We start from the raw sequence: 22163 nt of genomic DNA, 5'->3' as shown, positions 1-22163 counted from the left end.
TCCATACGAAAAAGTCTAGGTACTCGGAAAGACCAAAATTGTACGTGGTTTATAGCCGGGCGCGGTCGACGAGCGGACTTTTAATCTCTAGCGAATTTAAAGCACCTAAGCCCCCCATGCAAGGCGATAAGGTGGAGAACGAAATGAAAAGGTTAAGAAACGAAGTCGCACTCCGTATTCCCACCTTGAAAAATTCACCTGTGATTTGTTTTCTTAATGTGCAATCCATGAATGCAAGGAGCTCGGGTGCTCCAGAGTTTATTTAAGGAAATAAACCGCAATAACGAAACACTGTCGAGCCCCATGCCCCTTTAGCAAAGGACTCGGATGTTCCAGAGTTATTTTAATTTCAAGCTACGGGTTTTGTAAACAGGAGAATAAGAATAAGAGGGACACCTCCTTTATAAAATTAAAAAAGCGCCAAAGTTCTTACCTCAAAGGTTGGTGTGGAAATGGAACTATACAGAAAAGGTGTGGTGGAAATGGAACTGTATGATATATTTTAAAAGATATTACGCTATACAACCAATAGTTTCAGTATAGGTTTTAATTATTTCGAAACTACTTTAGAAGTTCTCAAAGTGCCAGATGAGCTGGTACGTTATGTAATCAAAACGTACCAGAAGCGCCTGCCAAAAATCCGATTAAAGAATCAGAAGCAGGAGGGTTTGAAAGCGTCACACTTATTTCTTACCAGAACTTGTGTATCCTGGTAACACTCCGATAAGTGTCACACGTATTTGTTTTCTGGTAACACGTTGCATAATACTTCTATAAGTGGCACACTTTTATGTTACTTTTGCTCATATTAGTAGTTCTGCTAACACTCCGATAAGTGTCACACCTATTTGTTTTCTGGTAACACGTTGCTTAATAATCCTGTGTCAAACTTCTGTTACTCTTGCTAATACGAGAACGGCCTCCGATAAGTTCTCAATTATTTGTTACTATTGGTGATATTAGAACGGCCTCCGATAAGTGTCTCATTTACTTGTCACTTCTAAGGATTTGTGTATTAGGCTCACGTACAGTGTAGTCGTTGCCGCCGATGCCGATGCTGCCGTGTCGCGCATAAATCTTCAACGGTAAAGGCTAGAAGAGTCAATGATATCTCGTTCGAGTGTACATATCTCGCTATTGATAGCCTTTCATAATTTTTTGAAATCGAAGCCCAAGAAGTTGGGAATTTACCCAATTTACCGTTTTCGGTGGTTTGGCTTTGTGTGGTTGATATTTTGTTAAAAATTAAGTCCGATAACGTTAAAAAAATATTATTGGATAGGTTAGGATTCAGCGGACCTACAACTTCGGTTATATCAGTAAATATTAATGTTAAGTATGGTTTTTGGGGTAATTTAAGGGACCCCAATCTTCGTGTTTTTATTTTTCCGCCTGAAAGTCGACATAACGTTCCTTAATTTAAGTCCGACTTTCATGAAAGTTATATTTTTGAGTAGAGGTGGTTTCCATATAACCTAGAATTGCAATTTCGTTGCTAAATTTTAATTCTAAGTCAGGTTTTTTGGACAGCGTATAATTACCCCCATCAACTTCCAACATTGGAAATACGTGTGGTTATAGAGACTTTACGCGAATTTATCTCTGGCATTTCCCAAGGCTGTTCTAATATGACCCAAAGTAACAAATAAGTGTGACACTTATCTGAGGCCGTTCTAATATGACCAAGAGTAGCAAATAAGTGTGACACTTATCGGAGAAGTACGCGATGCTTCCAACGTATGACCAGAAGTAACAAATAAGTGTGATCAGAAGTAAAAAAAAAAGATTGCTGTGAATAGCTCCAACTTAACACATTAGAAGGATTGTGTGTCTTCTGACCGTAGTACGTCTTGTTTATATTTCTAACGGTTTAAAAATGAAATAAAATATATTTTCCCTGCAGGAAGGTTTCAATTTTCTGTCTTCAACGAAACTAGACTTAGGATGGTTAGGCAAACTTACATTTCTGGCTAGGAACCCCATGAGGCCTGTGCCATTATTGAGTCCTGTCATTGTTCCAAACTCGAAAAAGTCCTCTGTTTGTAAAACATCTGTTTCAAGTGTTCTATAATTATAAAAGTATTTGAAATTTAAAGAATTGAGGGTTTGCTTTTCCCTGAATTCGTATATTTGAAGCGGACTAGTTTAGACTCCAATTTAATCGTGTAAATCGCCACTTTCATAGCACACCAATAAAAATATCAACGTTAACATGGATCAAATATAAATTTTTCAATCAAGAAAACATAAATCGTTTTTTAGCCTAACCATAAGTAAAATTTTGTTCCAAGATTTGGTTTTCTAATGAAGAATGATCACTCAGTAACTTGCTTGGCTTCAGTACTATTACCTTAAACAGCTTTCATTACACAAGATAGGCTAGCCCATTTTAAACTCTTTCTATCACTATCTCACTCTTTCTATCTCTCTCTATATCTATATATCTATCTTTCTCTCTCTATCTATCTTTCTATATATCTCTCTATCTTTCTATCTCTCTATCTTTCTCTCTATGTGTAAGTAAAAATCTTGAATTAAGAAGATAAAACTCTTAAATCAACGTTGTGGTAAATAAATGTGGTAAATCAATTAAAACTAAAAAAACTAATATATGATTTTAACTTACGTTTGATTCATTTTCTTTATTAAAGTGTTAATCACATTTTTGCTAGCGCCATCTATTTCCAAATATTTGTTACTTGAAAAAGGTAGATGTATCCATGGTGGTAGCTTGAAATAAAAACAATCCACTTCAAATAAAAGTGTATGGCAAAATTATGGCAAAAAGCAATGCTAACCATTATATAAAATTATAGCAAAAAGCAATTAAATTTATTTCCCAAATCATGATGGTTCTACGTAAATTTAAATTGTTTTAGAAAAACGATTGCTGTTGAGAGATTTTCGTTCACTTACACTATACTTTGAATATTGTATAATAAATTGAAATGATCGTTTACCAACATGGTTTTAATTTTAAGATAAGATTTTTGCAAAGACGGGGTACCAAATTATGTTATCAATATTTAATTTTATATATGCAAATATATATTAATGGTCTATAAAAATATGCTTATAATTTTTTTAGCGTTAGTTATAATGATTTTAAGAACTACATTTTTAAAGACAATCAGCTAGGCTAATACCCGAGGGCCCTTTTTAGTTTCAAGCCATCTAGCGACTTAAAATGCCTTTAAATCAGGTTAACCATGTTCCAACGCGTATTGGAGTTTGGTGGGATGCCCTTCATGCCGCGCGAACCTACAGCTCCCTACATTTTCTATTAATAAAGCTATCGAAATCGATTTCAAATCTAATAGTGGTTAATTGTATCAGGTTTACAATATTTCGAAAAAATTCCTCGATCTTAACATCATAACAAATAAATACAATACTTTGAATTCAAGGAAGAAAAATTCGCACCTCTGTGATACAATATCTTATATTTTCTTTCATGTTGACTGTTCTGAAAAGAATGATAGTTAGTGTAATGTTACATCAATAAGATTTAAGCAACTAAAAGTATTTTGAATAACAAGATTACATTTGGATTTATTCTAAAAGAATAAAGTTTTTTGGCAAAATGTTTTATAATATGGGTAATGAAGTATAAGCCAATATAAGAAATTAACCTTTATTTAGTGATAACACTTTAGATAGCATAAGAAAACTTTTTTTTTTAATTTAAAGTGTTAGAATAGTTAAAAAGGAAAATGAACGTTAGCTGTGACGTAAAAATTTAGTTCAATATTTCTTTCATGAAGATAAAAAAGATCAAACCAGGAATTTTATGCAAATTGCCAAAACAAATTCTATTCAAATTATTTTAGACAAAAACCATGTCAGCGACAATTGAATACAAAATCGCCCATGTGCTTAAGAAATTTTAAATATTAAAATTAAATTAGTAAACAACCAGTACAATAATTTTGGAAATATTTTATATCAAGTTAATGAAAGCACCAAAACCACCGTAGAGTAAATATCACTAAAATCATGTACAACAACTCAATTACTTTGTCTCTTTACTTATGTAGACGACATTCACTCTTTACTAGTAAAAAAATTAAAACGATCTATCAGTCAGCTTGTGCATTTGAAATAATATTTCAATAATCCTTTTTATTAAATTGATAAGAACAATTTAACCAGTATAAAATTTTTTTACCAAACACAGCACTTTCTCAACAACCTAGTGCATTGACAACGTTCGATCCTTATCACCTTGTCATTCATTAAGTGATTTTTCGTTGAAAACATTATGTCCTTTGATTTAGTACCCAACACGCTTTATAAGAAAATTGGCAGCATCAAAAATTATCTCAGAAAGTAACCAGCGTAACATAGCAAAAATATTACAATAGTACGTACGTGGGTTGTGGGCTCACGCAAATTGTTAAAAAAACGAACTTAAATTTAAAATTTCTTCAATGGCCAGCACTTTTAAAAAGTACATTTTTTAACTAGGTCTTATTTTAAAATAGAATTTCGAATTAATGTTTAAAATCGAAAAAAAAACACCTAAATTAGCCGTGACCTTAAATTATTTATTCGAACCAACAACGGTTGGATTTTACCTGTTCATTAACTTACTATTTACCATCTTACTTTAAACGCTTGTGTCTTGAAAACTGGTGGCGGTGGCTACATTCCAGGTGATTACAGTACAAGCTTAGTGTGGAAAACCCCGTTTAGTTAAGTCTTTTTCTAAGCACTACCGTTACTTTTTCTGTTATCGGTTTTATAGTTATCCCGTCAATTCTCAAAATAATATTTTCTAATATTATTGTTTTTGTTACATTAATCGATAATAAATTGTACTCGCGAAATATCCACATGAAAATGTTCATTTCTAAATTGCTGAAAAGTGTTACTTTAAAATAAATTTTCTTCACTGGTATAATTTATGGTAAAAGCCTAAATGATCGAACGCCAATTGATCGACAAGGGTCCAAATGATCGAGCGCCAGTTGCTCGACACTTTTTATTTTTTTTTCATGGTATTTTTTATATTGCCTCATTAGAACTGCAAGCTAAAGAGTTTGCTTGAAAACAATTTCAATTTCTAGCCCAATTGGCTGTACTATTTGGCTGTACTAGTTCAAATTTCAGTGGAATACGATGTCACCAGGTACGATTCCAGGTGAAATTTTAGTATCCTGGTTCTGCTTAAATAATAAGGTGTTCCTATAATTTTGGGCTGAATATTCCAAATAAAATATTTAAAAAATCTTGGTTCGCAGGAAGTTTGATAAAAAATAATTTTAATAATTTGATATAATTTAATACAATTTAGTTTATTTTGAGCGTCGCGTGTCCTACTATAATGCGAACTAGCTAAAATGTGTATTTGTAGTTGTTTATGCTTTATGTTTTAAAATAATGCTATTTACAACAAATGCCACCTTTTTCAAAATATTTGTTACCGCCCGAATGCCGTATTCTTAACCCTCGTCCGGCTTAGATAATTGGATACAAATACAGTTTGGAAAGTAGCCATTCAATCAATATTATCTCCGAAATACAATTATGTAATTATGCATTCAAAAAAGAAAAAAAAAACCGCGAACCTTTAAATCATATAATATGTATTGGAATCTTAGACCAATATTCTATGTAAATTTTGGTACCTTACGACATTCGTCTATTTTGTCGAACATTGGAACTATTGTAAAAAAAATAATAATTTATTTACGTCCGTTTAAAGTGGGTCTAAATAAATAACTTTTAAATACTTGTATTTTAAATACTTTTTCAGTATTTTTTATTTAAAATAAATTTTCTTGTATTTGAACAAATACTGAATATTATTAGCTAAACTACTTTATCTACCAAATAGGCTCCATACAATTAAGTTGTCCGCGACAAAAGACACCATCACCCACAAAGTCGTTAAAAATTCCGCTTATCGGCCATGGTGGCGTTGGAGTAGCGAGGACTCCAGTCTTACGAGACAATCTGCCTTTTCGATCACGCGTTAAAGCGTTGTACTCTCGATGTTTCGGACAGTCTGGCATTTTTTCTGCTTTCAAGAAATTAAAGTATTTTGAGTATTTAGTATTTTAAAATACGAAAATAAAGTATTTTATTTTAAATACTTTACGATATGAGTATTTAGTATTTTATTTTAAATACCAAAAGTGAAGTATTTTACCCAACACTGCCCTAGTAGCACAGCCCTTCCGTTTTGCGGTTGGGAAAGAGTCAGACTGTTGGAAATGCGGTCGTAATTGGCTTGTGGTCAGCGCCTGACTCAAAACCGACTGCAAATTTTGGTGTTGTTTTTTTTCCATCCATAAAACGACCAAAAACAAGTCATTGTTTTTTCCACTCATAAACCAGCTTCTAAACCGACTGCGAAAATTATTAATTAATAATTTGTATATATTTATTAAATTATTATAATAATAATTAATATTATTTTAGGGAATTTTATGATTTAATTTTAATAATAATTAAAAGTTGCATTTAAGTTTAATTTTTTTTTACTATGCATAAATTAAACTTTTAAAAAACTAATTAGTTTCTTAAGATTTTAACTATAATTCCTATAAAAATATAATAATAAACCATTAACAGTAATATTTTTAACCTATTCAATAAATGTACAGGTTTTAATTGCTTCGATATTTAGAAATCTAAGATAGTTAAAATAGTTAGAGCAGTGGCGTAGCCAGGATTTGGTTTCAGAGAGAGCACACAATTGAATAAAATAAAAACATTGTACATACGTTTCGGGGGGGGGCAAGTGCTCTCCCCTCTGGCTATACCACTGGGTAAGAGCGTAATATTTTGAAATCGCGGTGATCGTGGCTATTTTCCCGCTTCAAGTCTGTTTATTTTACAAGAAAAAATAAACTGCAATTGTTTGCAAGAATTTTACTCAAATAAATAGTACAAGTAAGTTTTAATTTTCCTCTGCACTTCTCAATATTTTAAATGCGTATTAATTTTTTTAAATAATATAAAATAATTGTGACTCTTTATTTTAGATAAGATATAGATGGCATGACCATCGGCAAAAGCATGCGTTCTGCTTAAAAACGTTCCCATAAGTACCGAAGTTTCCTAGTATTGGTCAATCAGAAGACGAAACTTTCTTTGAAAGGGAGAGCTTTTTGGTTCATATTCTTTCTTCTGTATAACGCGTGGTAAATGGGTCGCCATTTTTTCTATTCTGGTCTTTTTAGTGGAACTTAAAATTTTCATTCTATTGTTTTCAAAAGATTTAAGATTTGGTTACAGGTAATTGATTATTTTTGAAATTATATTTTAAATCCAATGAATTATTTATTAAGATTAAATTTTATATATTTGTTATAGCTATGTAATTAACAGTGTTAGGCCTAGCATTATAACATTAACTTTGGCCTTTTTTAATTGAATTAAGAAGTATAAAGAAATTCCAATTTTAAATAGTAATATTTCTATTTAAATGTTGTATTAATGTTATTGTCCAAAGTTTTTATTTTAAAATGAATAATGGAAATGAATCCGTGCAAGATGCCAACAACAGTAATATTTTTTAAACTAATTGCTCGATGAAAACAAATTAACGGCACTGCGCGTTCTATCGTTTGATATAAAAAGTACCATCCTAAGTTAAAGAGTTGACTTTAACGTATTGTTATTAAAGGGGGGTCGTAATTGTGCCCCCTGTTTAACTGACAGACCTGAAACTGGCCATCGGTAAAAGTTGTGTAGCCTCACACTGTAATTCAAACTTCCCGAAGTTCCCGCCACACCCGTGTCTAGAGGTCGGTGGAACAAATAAATTAACCGCAAAAATTTCAATTAATCATTAAAATTAGTATTATTTGTTTTATACGAATAAATTTTACGATTAAACAACGATTTAACATGCAAAATTAATCATTTGTTTCGAATATTTCTGAATAATTCTCGGTTATGGATAAATATAAACAATCGTATAATTTCTTATCGTAGGGGGGAGGCGAAGTTTGAGGTTAACTTGACCCTAAAACGCTGTAAATATACGTAAAATAACGCGGAAAAATAAACGAGAATTGCGACAACTTAACTAGACAAATCCCCCCGCATCGCTAAAAGCGACTAAAAGTTCCGAGTCAAATTTGAACAGAGCGGCGTGACCCGGTTGGTAAATTCGTCTGTATTATAGATTACGCGGCCAGCGGCTAACTGGGTTCGAGTCCCGGCGCCGAAAATAAAATAATTTATATAATTTATTTTTCGCAGCTCCATCTACCGTGTCGTTGCTTTCCCACGACAAACAAACACTTAACGACAATCCTTCCATAGCAATAGTCCCACTTCGATATATATATATATATCGATGTGGAACTAAAAACTGTGCTGCTGATGTTGACAGATCTTAATGCCAAAATGACAAAACACTTGAAATTTGCATGAAAGATAGAATTGCTGAAACTGATTGCGAAGATCTAAGTATAACTGGTTGTCCGGAATTCCCCTTGAAGACTTTGGAAGAAATAGAAAAACTCGAACGACTTATAGAAAATGAAACTCAAAGGAATAAAGCTGTAAGAACTAAAATAATTTTGAATTTAAAAGACAAAAAATTTAATGTATTTGTTTCAGATTAAAAAGTTTGCTTCCTATGGAGGGAAAAAAATCAAAGATATGACCAGAAGGATCTTAAAGAATGTGATGGGTCACGAGCTAGTTTTAAAATTTAACTGGATTGGAGTGAACAATAAATATGCGTTTAAAGAGCTTAGGCTCAAAGATGTTATAATTATTAAGTTTAAAAAGTACTTTTTCATAAATTCCGAGAAAGGGGACCCTTCATAAGGGTTACTAAATTTTTACTAACTCTTGTGAAGGGTCACATTTTTGTGATATCTTACAGTAAAATATGACTAAAATCTGACGTCATGTATTAGAAATTTGAATAAATTACCTTAAATTACAGTCACAACTTTGTATTTTTCTCTTTTATTTAATTTTCTCAAGTTTTTATAAAATAATTTTTGTAATTTAAATGTTTATGTTATGTTATAATTGGGTTTGTGTTTAAAAATTGACATTAACCATTAAAATTTTTAGGAGCTGTCCAGCTAAATATAAAGTGCAGTAAATTTTTCGAAATTGAGTGAATTATTCAAAAATGGGTGAAGTATGCCCCTGACAGAGAAGGTGGTAGAAATAAAAGAAATCAAGAGAAAAAAGACACGGATGAGAGTGATTAATATGCCAACTACAACTGTATATCTGATTTTTTTTACTAATAGTGACGAAGATTTATTTTTGGCTAATGAAAATGAAATTAAAAAAAATGGTACGTCATTTTATTTGTTGTGTAATAAATTGTAAATTTCACGATTATTCTGTTTACTTACTATTAGGAAAGAGCAACGATGTTTTATTTATTTCGCGGTTGGCTTAACTTTGATTTTAGCGTCGGAATAGAATGTTAATTCGTTGTTTATGGTCAGTTTTTAAATTTCCACCTCTTTACCAATCTATAAAACCTCGGTTACCCAACAGTAAAGTCTGCGGTTGACCAACTGTTACCCAACCATTTCTTACGATAAAACGGCAGTAAAATCCGAGGTGGCCACGGGCTTCCCAACCTTTTCCCGATAGTTGTTTCCGGCGGTAAAACGCCGGTAACATCAGAGGTGGCCACTGGTTTCCCAACCTTTTGGCGATAGTTGTTTCCAGTGTTATAACGCCGGTAAAATCAGAAGTTGTCCAAGGTTGGACCAACCTTTGGCCAACCACACTTTTCCACGATAAAACGACCGTAAACTATGCAGTGGGGAGGTAGGTCATGGCGTCCCAAAAATCACAGTCGTAATGACCTGGTCGGCCGTCACGGTTTCCACCGCAGTCGGGCCAACCGATTTGTGCTACTAGGGTGGTCGTGGGTCCAATGTTGCGGAGTTCAGTCTTGTGTACCAATTGTTCAAGATGTCATCAGATATAAAAGTTGATTTTGGGTATAAATTCGTGTTCTTTGAGTAACAAGAAGTAAAAACGTCTTATGAGATAAGTGAATATAATTTCTATAAGGAAAAGCTTATTAAGCTCTCCCATCTAGAACCCGAAAGCTTAAATGAGAGGTTGCTCGGACCTACACCAACCACATTCGTTTTCTTTCTTCTAGCGGTAGGTCATCAAGAAGCTTTGGTAAAGTGTTTTGAAGAAAGGTTAGAACGACTCACTAATAAGTCTTGGTGGTAGAAATAAGGTTCAATTAAATAGTCGCATACAAAAACGCACCAGACGTTGATGTGACCTAACGGGAGTCGCGTGTGGATATTCCTGCTGCTACTCGTGACGATTATGTTAATTGAAGATTCCGTCACGAAAAAAATTAAGACTCGTCAGAAACTAGGAGAGTACTTCACTAATGGACGTCGTAATTCTGCTCCTGAAACCATTGACCAAATTCATCTCGTCTTAGGTTATCGGCCAGATTTAAAGAATTAACCTTTTGTAAATGGAATGAATGGTACTGGTGTCCTAAAAGTATACGCTAGACAAGAACATTTACGTTATTTTCGAAAAAAACTCCAATTGTGTTTTTCATATATTATGGGAACCAACATTTAAACAATTTAAATATGAGGAATTTTTAGCATACTTTATTCATCAGATCTGCAGTCGGTACGTTGTGGCACTTGAAATCATCTGTTGTACCGTTGAATTTATATTTGCGAAGTATTCTAGAGTTAAATTGCCTACACTATTATCCACGCTCTACTAATCGCTTATTGAGGGCGTGCAGGAAAACAGTTTGTAATCATACACATTCTCACTACATATATAAATTTATAAATTTTACCGTTAATTTATCCGTTAAGCCGTTATAATTTCCTTAACAGATGTTATTTATTGGTCCTAATAAATTGATTTCTTTGTGATATTTTAAGGTTTTGGAATTTTTTCAACAAATCCATACATTATTTTCAAACGGTACGAAGAATTAAAATTCAGAAAACTTAAAAATGTATTTCGGGTTAAAAAAATAATAATTGTAGATTTGCGACGCTCTGTTTCCCAAGCGCACTATAGCCCTTTAAAATAAAACGTTAATATTCATAAAACGTTTAAGTTTTCTCAAAGCCCAGTTATTTAAACATTTTAATGAGCATTTACATATATTTGCCCAGCGCAAATCGACAGATTATAAGGCCGCATTCAAACACATGTACAACAAATATATTTTATGTTTAAAAATACTTCGCTAGATCAAATTTGTTATTATTATGTTAAAAAATGTATAAAAGCCATAGCTAAAGCTATAAAAGAACAAGTGTTCAAAGTTTAAATTTATATGATTTAGAAAATCGATCTACTAAAAGTTTTGGACCAAAGACTTTTTAAAGCGGTATTGGTGAGATTGATCTTAAAATAAATAAATATATAATGTAATACGCGCTGAAAAATTGAAAGCCACTTTAAGTTCTTACTCAATGGATTTAGTATACTCTGAAAAAAGGTCAAGCATAAGATTGTTATAAAAACAATTTTTGGAAATGAATCTGACGTGTTTTGAAAAAATCAATAAAATAGCGAAACAATTCCTTTTTTCTTATTGATTTGAGAGATTATTTTATATCGAAATGTTCATTAAGATATCCAAATCATGAAGCAATTCTGTAGACACCTGCTTAGGACATAAATTCACAGCACATTACTCAAAGAACAGTTAGTTAAAAAAAAAGGAGTAAAATTTTAGCCAATGAGCAATCCTGGTTTATTCGGAATATCTCTAGGGCTAAACGGGAAAATCGTTTTTATATAGTAAAGCTAGTCCTAGCAATTTAATAAACATACATTTCAGGCTTGATGGCAAACGAACCGCAAAAATGTACTTGATAGAATTTACAATAACGTCGACTTACATTTCTGGCTAAAAACCCCACCAGCCTTGTACAGTTGTTTAATCCAATAATGGTTTCGAAGTCGTAGAAGTCATAGTTTTTTAAAATTTCGTTTCAGAATTTACCATCAATAAAGCGATAATCAAAAGTTGACAAAGTTAAACGAACGAAATTTTCGTGCAATTCACTTTTTCCATTGAACAGACATCACATTCAAAAATTAAAAAAAAGCTTTTGGTTACGATCGAATATAAAAACATTTTCTTAGACCTGAAATATTGAAAGTTCGAGAAAAGTTAAAAATAATTTAGGACCAATAAGAAATGTGCATTAAGAGCCCTATAAAATCTCCACATCGTAATAATGCGATTAACTAAAGGTGTACAGGGTATCATGATCTATTTTGACCAGAAATTTTAATGTGCAGGAGATCATTCGTATGTAAGAATATCGAGATGTTGATGGCGATTTGAAATATAAATTCAGAACCGCTGGTTTAGAAACTCGGTTCCAAATTAAAAGTGATCGATCACATTTGCTGTCAAATTTACTTTGAACGGATATTAATTAACCATTTAGAATTTAATAAAATAAATGCTAAGAACAACTTAATGAAGTAACAATGTGTATAATACCGCGCTGACGGGTTAATTTTGATTATTTCTGCAAACATAATTATTATAAAGTTCATTTAAATAAATTTGGGCTTCAAAAGTAATAAGACATATAACTTGATTAATAAAGTCAACATAAGACATTTCTGATGACAAGTAAAATTTTTATATGTAATAAGGTAACCTTAAAAAACGCACAGATAGCGTCAAAAGCATAGAAAATTCACTTAAATCAAGGCTGGAGAAAAAAGTATTTTCCTGTGGCTCCTATGAAATAACGAAAAAATTGTTAACTTCGTGATATTTAAATAAATACTTTAATATTTTATCAAAAATCATAGATTCTAAGAAATATTAAACAAAAACTAATTTTTTAGATGTTTTGTGAAGAATATAACTTTTACTTGCAGTGGACAGCTTACAAATATGGAAAGTTTTTATAAATTTCACTGATATCGACGGATTTTGCAGAGTGTTGTCGATACGAAGAATAATGAAAACTAGTCTGCTTTAAGAATCGTACAAAAGTTTCGTTTTGGCAAACCCTAATGGCTAAACACAAAAATCGAATGGAAACTATTAATAAACTCATCCATCCAAAAACGTAACGAATTAATACTACAAAAGGTTATAACAACATGTAATAAGAAAGACAAGTTAAGGACTAAGGTGAAAACAGTGGTGATTATAGTTCACATTGTAGAAAGGTTATTAGTGTAAGCCATGAAGTGTTTAATGGTTGACGGCAAAAAGCCAGAAAGGTCTTTAACAAAACCTTATAAATATCGTTTTTAATTTCTTCTGACCAAACCGACACCGACTATCATTGTTCATTTTAATTTTACCAACTTGCTTTTCAAACTGCTTAAACGGACAAGAATGATTTAATCATTAAATTGTCTAAATTAATTATTTAAATTAACCTTCGCTTTTAAAAATATCACTTTTAGAAACACATAGCAATCCTTTAACATAAAAAAATAGATTTTATTGAATAGGTGACTGTAAAAATAAATTAGCCCCGATAAGTTACTATCGCTTTTATGTTTGTTCAAATATCTCACGTAAAAGGTCGAATTTACATTTAGTTTTTCTTGAGTCTGATATTTCAACAGACTTAAATATCTTTTATTTAATTTAGAATTACTTTAAATACGCTTTTAAATATACGCCCATTTCACTCTAAATCGATTTAAAGACCAACTCCCAATTTTATCTCGCGAACTAAATAATCCAAGTGTAGATAATTGATACTGTTTTCTGATGTATGAAATTTTACATTAAGTTAGGTACTGCAAATGATAAAAACGAAAACGTTTCAATACTTTTAAGAGTACTTAAACTCTTAATAGTCTAAGTTCTTCAGTGCGTTGCAGCATTTCACCAAGCTGATATGTCAGTTCTGTAATTTCTCAATGAAACCTCCAGACGAGTTTTTATTTCACAGCTCTTGATCGCAATACTTTCCCCAGAAGGAAGTCAAAACGATTTATAACCAGTTATAAAGTTTGACTTAGTAATTTCCAAACTTTTCAATTTAAAGACGCTTAAGCGCATTATTTGTTTTGAACTTCATTTGGTTTATTTCAAATGTATTTCAAGATTAAAGATTCCGAAACAAAAGCAATAGTTTAAACAAGTCGGCCCAGGCCGTAATATTAGTTCCACATCAGTGTATTAGAGTGGACAAACCTATACACCCTTAGTAGACATAGGTAGGCAAACTAAAAAGCTAATGAGGCTACGTGATTTATTATCGTTTGATAAATAAATTGCCACCCTAAGTTAAAGAGTGGATGCCGCCCACCATCAGCTGACCCGGGTGGGCAAACTAATAAAAAAGCTGTTGAGCCCATGTGATTTCCTATTGTTTGATATAAAATTCACCATCCATTGTTAAAGCATGGCCACCGCCCACCCTCATGAAATCAACTTTTTTTTCGGTAACTCTCCCTTTACGGTGGTTGGTCGGAGGGGGCGGAAATTAACGGCACTGCGTGCGCGTCAACGAGTTCTATCGAATGAGACCAACTGTTTTTTTCGGTCACTCTCCCTTTAATAAGAAAGTGCCACACTTATTTATTACTTCTGACCATACACGGTTTCGATAAGAAAGTGCCACACTTATTTATTACTTCTGGCCATACACGGTTTCGATAAGAAAGTGCCACACTTATTTATTACTTCTGACCATACACGGTTTCGATAAGAAAGTGCCACACTTATTTATTACTTCTGGCCATACACGGTTTTCTATAAGAAAGTGCCACACTTATTTATTACTTCTGACCATACACGGTTTCGATAAGAAAGTGCCACACTTATTACTTCTGACCGAACACGGTTTCGATAAGAAAGTGCCACACTTATTTTTTACTTCTGACCTTTGCGACAGCTACGAGGTAGACCTCTCTGCAATCAGAGATCATATAATATTATATGCTCTCTGCTGCAATGTCTAACGGATCTATCTCTCCCGCCTTTACGGGCACTACTAGTTAACAATCTACTTGTACCGCTATTGAGTAAACGCAAAATTTCGTTCCGCCCGCAATGGAAGAAATGCGCCCCCCTATAGGGCGGGCACGTAACAAAAAGTGTTCCATGGTAAAAGTTGAAGATCAAATTTGCTGAGCGTTGCGTGGCTCGGTTGGTACAGCCGTTGGTTTTTGGAGATTACGCGGCCAGCGGCTATCTGTGTTCGAGTCTCGGCGACGACGCCGAAAATATAAATTATAAAATAAATTATTTTTCGCAGCTCCATCTACTGTGTCGTCGCTTTTCCACGCCAAACAAACAAACATACAACACTTAACGACAATCCGTCCGTAGCAACAGTCCCACTTCGATATATAAATCTCGATTTGGAACTAAAAATGGGGATTGTTAGGTTTCAGGTAAAAGTCGCACGCATGGCTCGGTTTAAATAATTACTCGCAACATTAAGGAATATATTTTCAATCAATTTAAAGAATGGTCATACGAAATCCTACCTAACAGCGAGGGGCAGGTCATTTCCATTTTGGGTGCGTCTTAATCATGGTAAAATGATTAAATCAGGGTAATCAAGATTAAAAAATCTAATCAAGATTAGAAAATCTAATCACGATTTAAACGAGATTTAATCATTCTAATCACGATCTAATCTTTTTAATCAGGATTTAATTTTATTAAGATTTAATCATTTTAATTAGATTTAATTATTTGAATCACGATTTAATCAATATAATCGGTCGAATCGAGAATGTATCATTAAAATCAAATTTAAAGTACGATTTTATCATACTAATCACGATATAATTTTGTAATCAGGATTTAATCATTTTAAACAGATTTAATCATTTTAATCAGATTAAATCATTTAATCATGATGAAATCAGAGTTAAACATTATAATCATGATTAAACGTGATTTAATCCACTTAATCGTGATTAAATTGAATTTAATCAAAATAATCACGATTAAATCGGTTTTAATCTTTTGAGGGGTGCGTCGTTAATTGCAACATTCCTACGAATAAAGACCATTTATAAGGTGTTAAAATATAAATAAATCTTTGAAAAATGTCGGGTGTGCTTTGATTGTCAATTTTATGCTCGCCGCTTCGGTTTCGACCCGAGTAAGTGATCACACTCTGCAATGAAATCTTGATTTAGTAATAAACCGATCTCAATCGGTGGTCCTTTAGGCCATTTCTTGCGATACTCATTGTCTTTTGAGCAGAGTACCACAAGAAATAGTGATCGGTCCACTCTTGTTTTCGATCATTTTAAATGATTTTCCTTCAGCCGTTTCACACCCGACTACTTTCCTTTTGGTTTATGATACCTGACTGAGATTTCCACTTGAGACTGACAGCGATGGTCTTACTAGATCTAGGTGCCATTATTCGTCTATCCCATACACTATCTTGTTTCTTCGGAAATTGCGTCTCACCGGCCTTTGTAACGTGTATATGTCTGGGCACTTTAAAAATCCTCCCACGTCGTTCATGGCCGCCCGATCAAGACCACGAATACCGCCGTTACTACCGGCGTCCTTGACATTGAAGTATATTTCTTCTGGCTTATCCAGTCCGTACATTTTCCGTCCATGATACCAGAACGCTAAATTAAATAGTTCATACACAATAATAATTAATAATAACAAAAACGCCGTAATATTTTTGGGTGATTAAGTATCAACCTCAAGGTAGTAGGATCGTTGCCTCCTTCCATGTTGAGGTGTAATTCGTGAATGAAAGAACTGAAACCTGATACAGGATTATATTATTTATTTCAAATTAATCCAACTCAATAATCCGTTGCCATACATAGATTCAGAACTTGGGGGAAAATAATCTAATTCATCGTTCACCTCCTCCGGGGAATCGTCAAAACCGATATGTACATTATCGATGGAAGCTTCAAAGGGGTATTTATTTTAACAAGTTATCTAATCCAACAATTTCGTGTTCTGGTTTGATTTTGTATCCTTCTATTTGAAACCAACTTGGTATCTCTAATGGTTCTCGAAATAAATTTAAAATGACCTTGAAGACATGCACCAAGGTCATGGAAATTTCCGTTGTCAAGTAACCACCTGCACGTTGTGTCCTGAAAGATTAAAATTCTTAGCTAACATATATTTGGAGTTATTTTCAGTGTATCAATTTTTTGTCGACACCCTGTATAGACTAAGTTAGAATATGCAGAATGTATCAAAATAAAAACTTGCTTTATTGATTGTTATAATTATAATAACTATAATGGACAATAACTGTCAATCAATAGAACGGCCAATAATTCCCTTTGAATCGTGGTAAAATGTGACCGCTCAATAAAAATTAAACAACACCTCTAGGCTGTTCACCTACAAATAGCTAAAAAGTTAACCAATTAATTAAGGGTAATGAAAAACACACCAAAACAGGTAAAAATAGCTCTGAACGTTTTATAGTATTTGTTCCGTACGTTCATATTTTTCTACAACTGGCTGCTTCGTTGAACTGATAATATTTCCCGTTATTTCAAAAGCGTCGGCAACCCGCGAACCTCACACTATTAGTTTCGGCTTGTTTGGCTCCATTTGCATCACTCTTACTCTCGGGGGAAAATGACTCTTTTTAAAACTTATCGTTTACTACATTATTCCATGAATCCTGACGATCATTGTGATCATAGCGGCGATTTGATTTCAATAATAGTCGACCTTGTCAAAAATGATATTTTTTTTATACTAGAGAGTTATACACATCGAAAATCATAAGATTGAACCATTACGTAGCTATTGAAAAACTTCTGATTTACTTTTCATAGAGTTAAATATTTTTACCGATATATAATATTGACAGTAACTAAAGTAAGGTTTTAGTTGAAAAAGTCAAGCTATATATAAAACAATCATTTGGTACGTCGTACAAGATAAAAGTTAATAATCATAGTTTTTATAAAAGTAATAATAATAGACTGATGTCATTAATATATACATAAAATTGATAATGACTTACAGGATATGAATTAAAAAAATTTCTTTATTATGCTGTGGCTCAAATGTTTCCGTGTATAATCAACACCATTCTAACAATTTTATAATTTAATTAACAATTTCCATGAATTGCCGGTTGTTAACTGTTTTAAAGCTCCTTTAGAATCTATTAAAGTGGTAGTTTTTATTCTGTAAATAATGAATTACACAGGTACTTTATACAAAATGTGTCCTATTTGAAGCTTCTATTAGCTGTAAAGCCCCAGACAAGTGTGAAAAAGAAATTACGATGTATATTCGTTTTATTAAATGTGTAAAAATAAAACAAAATAATAACACTTAAAAATTATTTATTACATGATTACATTTGAAAATATAAGTTAAGTCAAAAAAATTATGTTTAATAACAATTCTGATGCAAAATACTTTTAATTAATTTATGTTCTCAGGAATCAATACCTCTACTTGGAGTGCTTATTCCTGTCGCATCGCATACGGTATGATCACTCTGACGTCGATTTAATTTTAATATTCTTATCAGGTCATTCTCCTTAGACAGACTTGGTCCCATCCTTTGTGAACAAATATTCGAAACATGTACCAGTGCTGTTTTTTTTTTATATCAGGAAAGACCAAAGTTAAATATTACATATTCGATGTCAATAATGGTAAGGTAATATCAAATATTAAATATAAACTATAAAGACATTGTAGACGTAAACGATTAATGTTCATGTACATGCAAAACAATTAACAATTGTTTATAATATAAAATGTTATAAAATGACGCATCTTACCTACGGGGAGGCTCTTATTTCTTCGGAATGGGGTGTCCAGCAAGGTGATCCCTTAGGTCCGGCACTTTTTTGCCTTCTCGGGCAAAACGTAGCTTGCCGTATGCAATCAGAGTTTAATACATGGTACCTGGATGATTCGTCTTTGGGTGATGTTCCTGATGTCGTCTTGAAAGATCTTCATCTTCTACAGGAGCTTTCGTCCAACATTGGCCTTGAAGTAAACCCGTCGAAGTGCAAGCTTTTATTTCTTAACCCGGGCGGCTTTCCCGAAAAGCATTTTAAATCTATGTTCGCCGCGGCAGCACCTGGAATGAAAATTCTCTCTCGACCAAATTACGTGCTCCTCGGTGCGCCCCTATCTTCTGAAGCTATTTCCTCTTGCTTAGCTAGTAAGACTGAGGCTTTAAAGGTGATGGCGAGAAACCTCGAGCACATCTCGGCGCATCACGGTTTCTTCTTGGTTAAAAACTCTTTGGCCATTCCGAGGTTGTCGTATCTTCTCCGCAGCGCTCCTGTGTGGCTTTGTGAAGATGGCCTCAGGTCTTTCGATGGAACTCTTCGAAAATCACTTCAAGACGTCACCAATACGCTTATGGATGAGGCTCCTTGGGAACAATCGTCACTCCCCGTGGCTAAAGGCGGCCTTGGAATTCGTCATGCCTCAAAACTCGCGCTTCCGGGGTTTTGTCGTCAGCCTCCAGCGTCGCTGATTTAGTGCAAAATATTCTTCCGCCCTATTTTGCTTCTTCTCCGGACCCGGTTTTTCGCGATGCTCTTCGCCATTGGGAACTTATGACGGAGGCTGTTCTACCTTCTCCAGACCATTGAAGTCATCAAAAAAATGGGAAGGACCGGTTAATGACAGTACCGCGAAGCTACTTTCCAATGGCGCAGCCAATGATCGCGATAAAGCCCGTCTTCTCTCGGTTAGTTCGAACGAATCCGGTTCTTGGCTGAACGCGCTTCCGTCGCCTTCTCTCGGAACCGACCTCGACGATGACTCCTTTCGGATTGCGGTCGGTCTGCGTTTGGGGGCCCGCATCTGCGTGCCTCACACGTGTAATTGTGGTGCCCAGGTTGACTCTTACGGGACACACGGCCTGAGCTGTAAGAAGAGTTCCGGACGGCTCTCCAGACCCGGCGCCGTTAATGATATTCTTAAACGTGCTCTGGTTTTCGCGGGTGTTCCATCCATTCTGGAGCATCCGGGTCTCCCGCGCGACGACGGGAAACGGCCTGATGGAATGTCCCTTGTTCCATGGACCGGCGGAAAATCGTTGGTGTGGGACTTTACCTGCACTGACCCTTTGGCTCCGTCATATTTGGCGTCTTCGTCCGCAGCCCCTCTTTGGGACGCCACCCAGGCTGAATAGAAGAAAAAAGCGAAGTACTCTGGGCTTGAACACCGATATTTGTTTTAAGCAGTGGCGGTAGAATGTCTCGGCTCCTTCGGCCGCGATGGTTTGGCTTTGGTCCATTCTATTGGTCGTCGAATTCGGGAAGCTACCGGGGAGCCGCGTTCCACTTCGTTTTTGACTCAGCGGATAGCAATCGCAATACAGCGGGGTAATGCCGCGTCGGTGTTGAACACTTTTCCGCCCGGCACCTCCCTCGCGGAATATCTTTATTGCCTGTAAAGCCATTTTTTTTTGTCCTTCTATGTATATTATATAAATTAAGAAACTAAGGTATTAAATGCATTTTAGAATGAAATAAAATTAAAATGTTAAATATAAACTTTATGTTAATGTACCCGAAAAAATGTTTTAGACGGTTACGTAGACTTAAAACTTTTATAATTTGAATAAATAAAAAACTGTTAAATATACATCAGTGAATACAGCCTGTTTATAGGTCGTAAAATATATAACCGCAGTTGTATTTGATGGCGGCACTCGCACTCGCACTCTTCTCTTTTTTTTGCCTGAGAGTGGAGCACGCACTCTTTTGAGCTCAGAGCGCGTCTATTGTGAATTCTGATGACAGTCTGATTGACATTTGACAACTGACAATCTATTGAAATGGAATAAAATTAAAATTAAGATACAAAATATTAAAAGAATAATGAATTTAAATGAATCAAACAATTTTGTAATTCTGGGCTTGGAAAGGGACCACGGTCCGAAAGCTCGCCCTTTTAAATATTTTTTAAGGGAAGACTTCATGGATTAAACACATTATAAATTGGATAAATTAATTAATAGATAACCCTCCTAATTAAATTATTTGTTGTTTTTCTGCCTAGAAACCCGGATATCAATATTTATCTCAACTTTTACCCGATATGGTCTTTATTAAGGGACTCCCCCCGACCGAAACTGGTTTTTGGGAATCAAATTAAAATTCGTTAATTATTCTCTATGACTTGGCGGACGAGCTCTACAAAAATGACCAGATCACCAAATTAGTGACAGTCGACCGTCATCATTACAATATTTCCAGTATTCTAATCTCCCAGACGTTAAATCCACGCCCCGATGTTTGTAATATTCGTAATATCGTTCCATAATTATTAAAGAGTTATGATGCTACGGTGTAAAACGACTTAAGACTGAGAATAAAGTCTTGTTAATAAAAGTTAATTTCTGATTTTCACTGTTTTATATGGTAGAAGTTCGCCGTAGTAAGATCTCAATTAAATTTCTATAGTTTGCATTTGATCGTATAGTACGGGAAAATAGTCTAAAATGTTATAAATATCGGCGGGGGCTCGGTTCTTATTTTCCTTAAATTTTATAATTTGTAACAATGGGGTGTTAGTGTGGCCAGTAACAACAGGTTCAATTATGTTTGTATAGACATATATTCCGGAAATGGCGCGATTGAGATCTGCCGGATATCTACTGATTTCATTAAAAAGTGGTATGCATATTCGATTTAAACCAAAACCTAACATTTGCCCAATTATCAGAGGGAAAAGTTAAAAAGTTGTTTCCGCCGACACCTTTAACGGAAACCGTTGAATCTCAAAATATCCTCTATCGTGTAATATACGCTGCTTGGAATACTACAATGTAATTTTGCTGCATCATTTAGCATATGGTTATTAGATTGTTGGTATATTGCTAGATATCGCGATTCTGTCTTCGACCGTCCTCTACTCTGTTGGAATCTTTTCGAAAAAATTATTAAGTTACGTGTTTTGTCCAATTCCATTCGAATTTGAAGTGGAACTAGCGGCTTGCTTTTATAGACTGAAGAAATATAAACCATTTTGAACTCAATTTTTAGGTGCTTGGCTAAAGGACCGAATATTTTCATCTCGACACCACTCATCAACTCAATTTAAAAAAAAAATAGTTCCCATTTTCTTTATAAATATAAAAACTGGCTCTTATTGACAGGTGCAAATCCAAAAAGTTTGGTAGTTCGTTTAAAATTTGTAAATGTAGTGAGAGACGTTCAAAATTTCCCGTCGATTCTTTAACCGGCCTCGTCAACATTTCGGTCAA

At 34.0% G+C, this 22163-nt stretch overlaps 1 protein-coding gene across 1 annotated transcript; it reads left to right on the top strand.

Moving 5' to 3' along the window:
• Positions 1-18697: 18697 nt before the first annotated feature.
• Positions 18698-20084, top strand: LOC149949100 (uncharacterized). The gene is made up of 2 exons (XM_090169344.1): positions 18698-19392; positions 19532-20084. Exons 1-2 carry the CDS (start codon positions 18698-18700, stop codon positions 20082-20084), a joined length of 1248 nt encoding a protein of 415 aa, XP_090025470.1.
• Positions 20085-22163: the final 2079 nt, after the last annotated feature.

The sequence above is a fragment of the Leiobunum rupestre genome, chromosome 3 (assembly GCF_980474605.1).
Source record: "Leiobunum rupestre chromosome 3, qqLeiRupe1.1.hap1, whole genome shotgun sequence".
In the NCBI taxonomy this organism is placed as follows: domain Eukaryota; kingdom Metazoa; phylum Arthropoda; class Arachnida; order Opiliones; family Sclerosomatidae; genus Leiobunum; species Leiobunum rupestre.
This window is presented reverse-complemented; position numbering and strand designations above follow the sequence as displayed.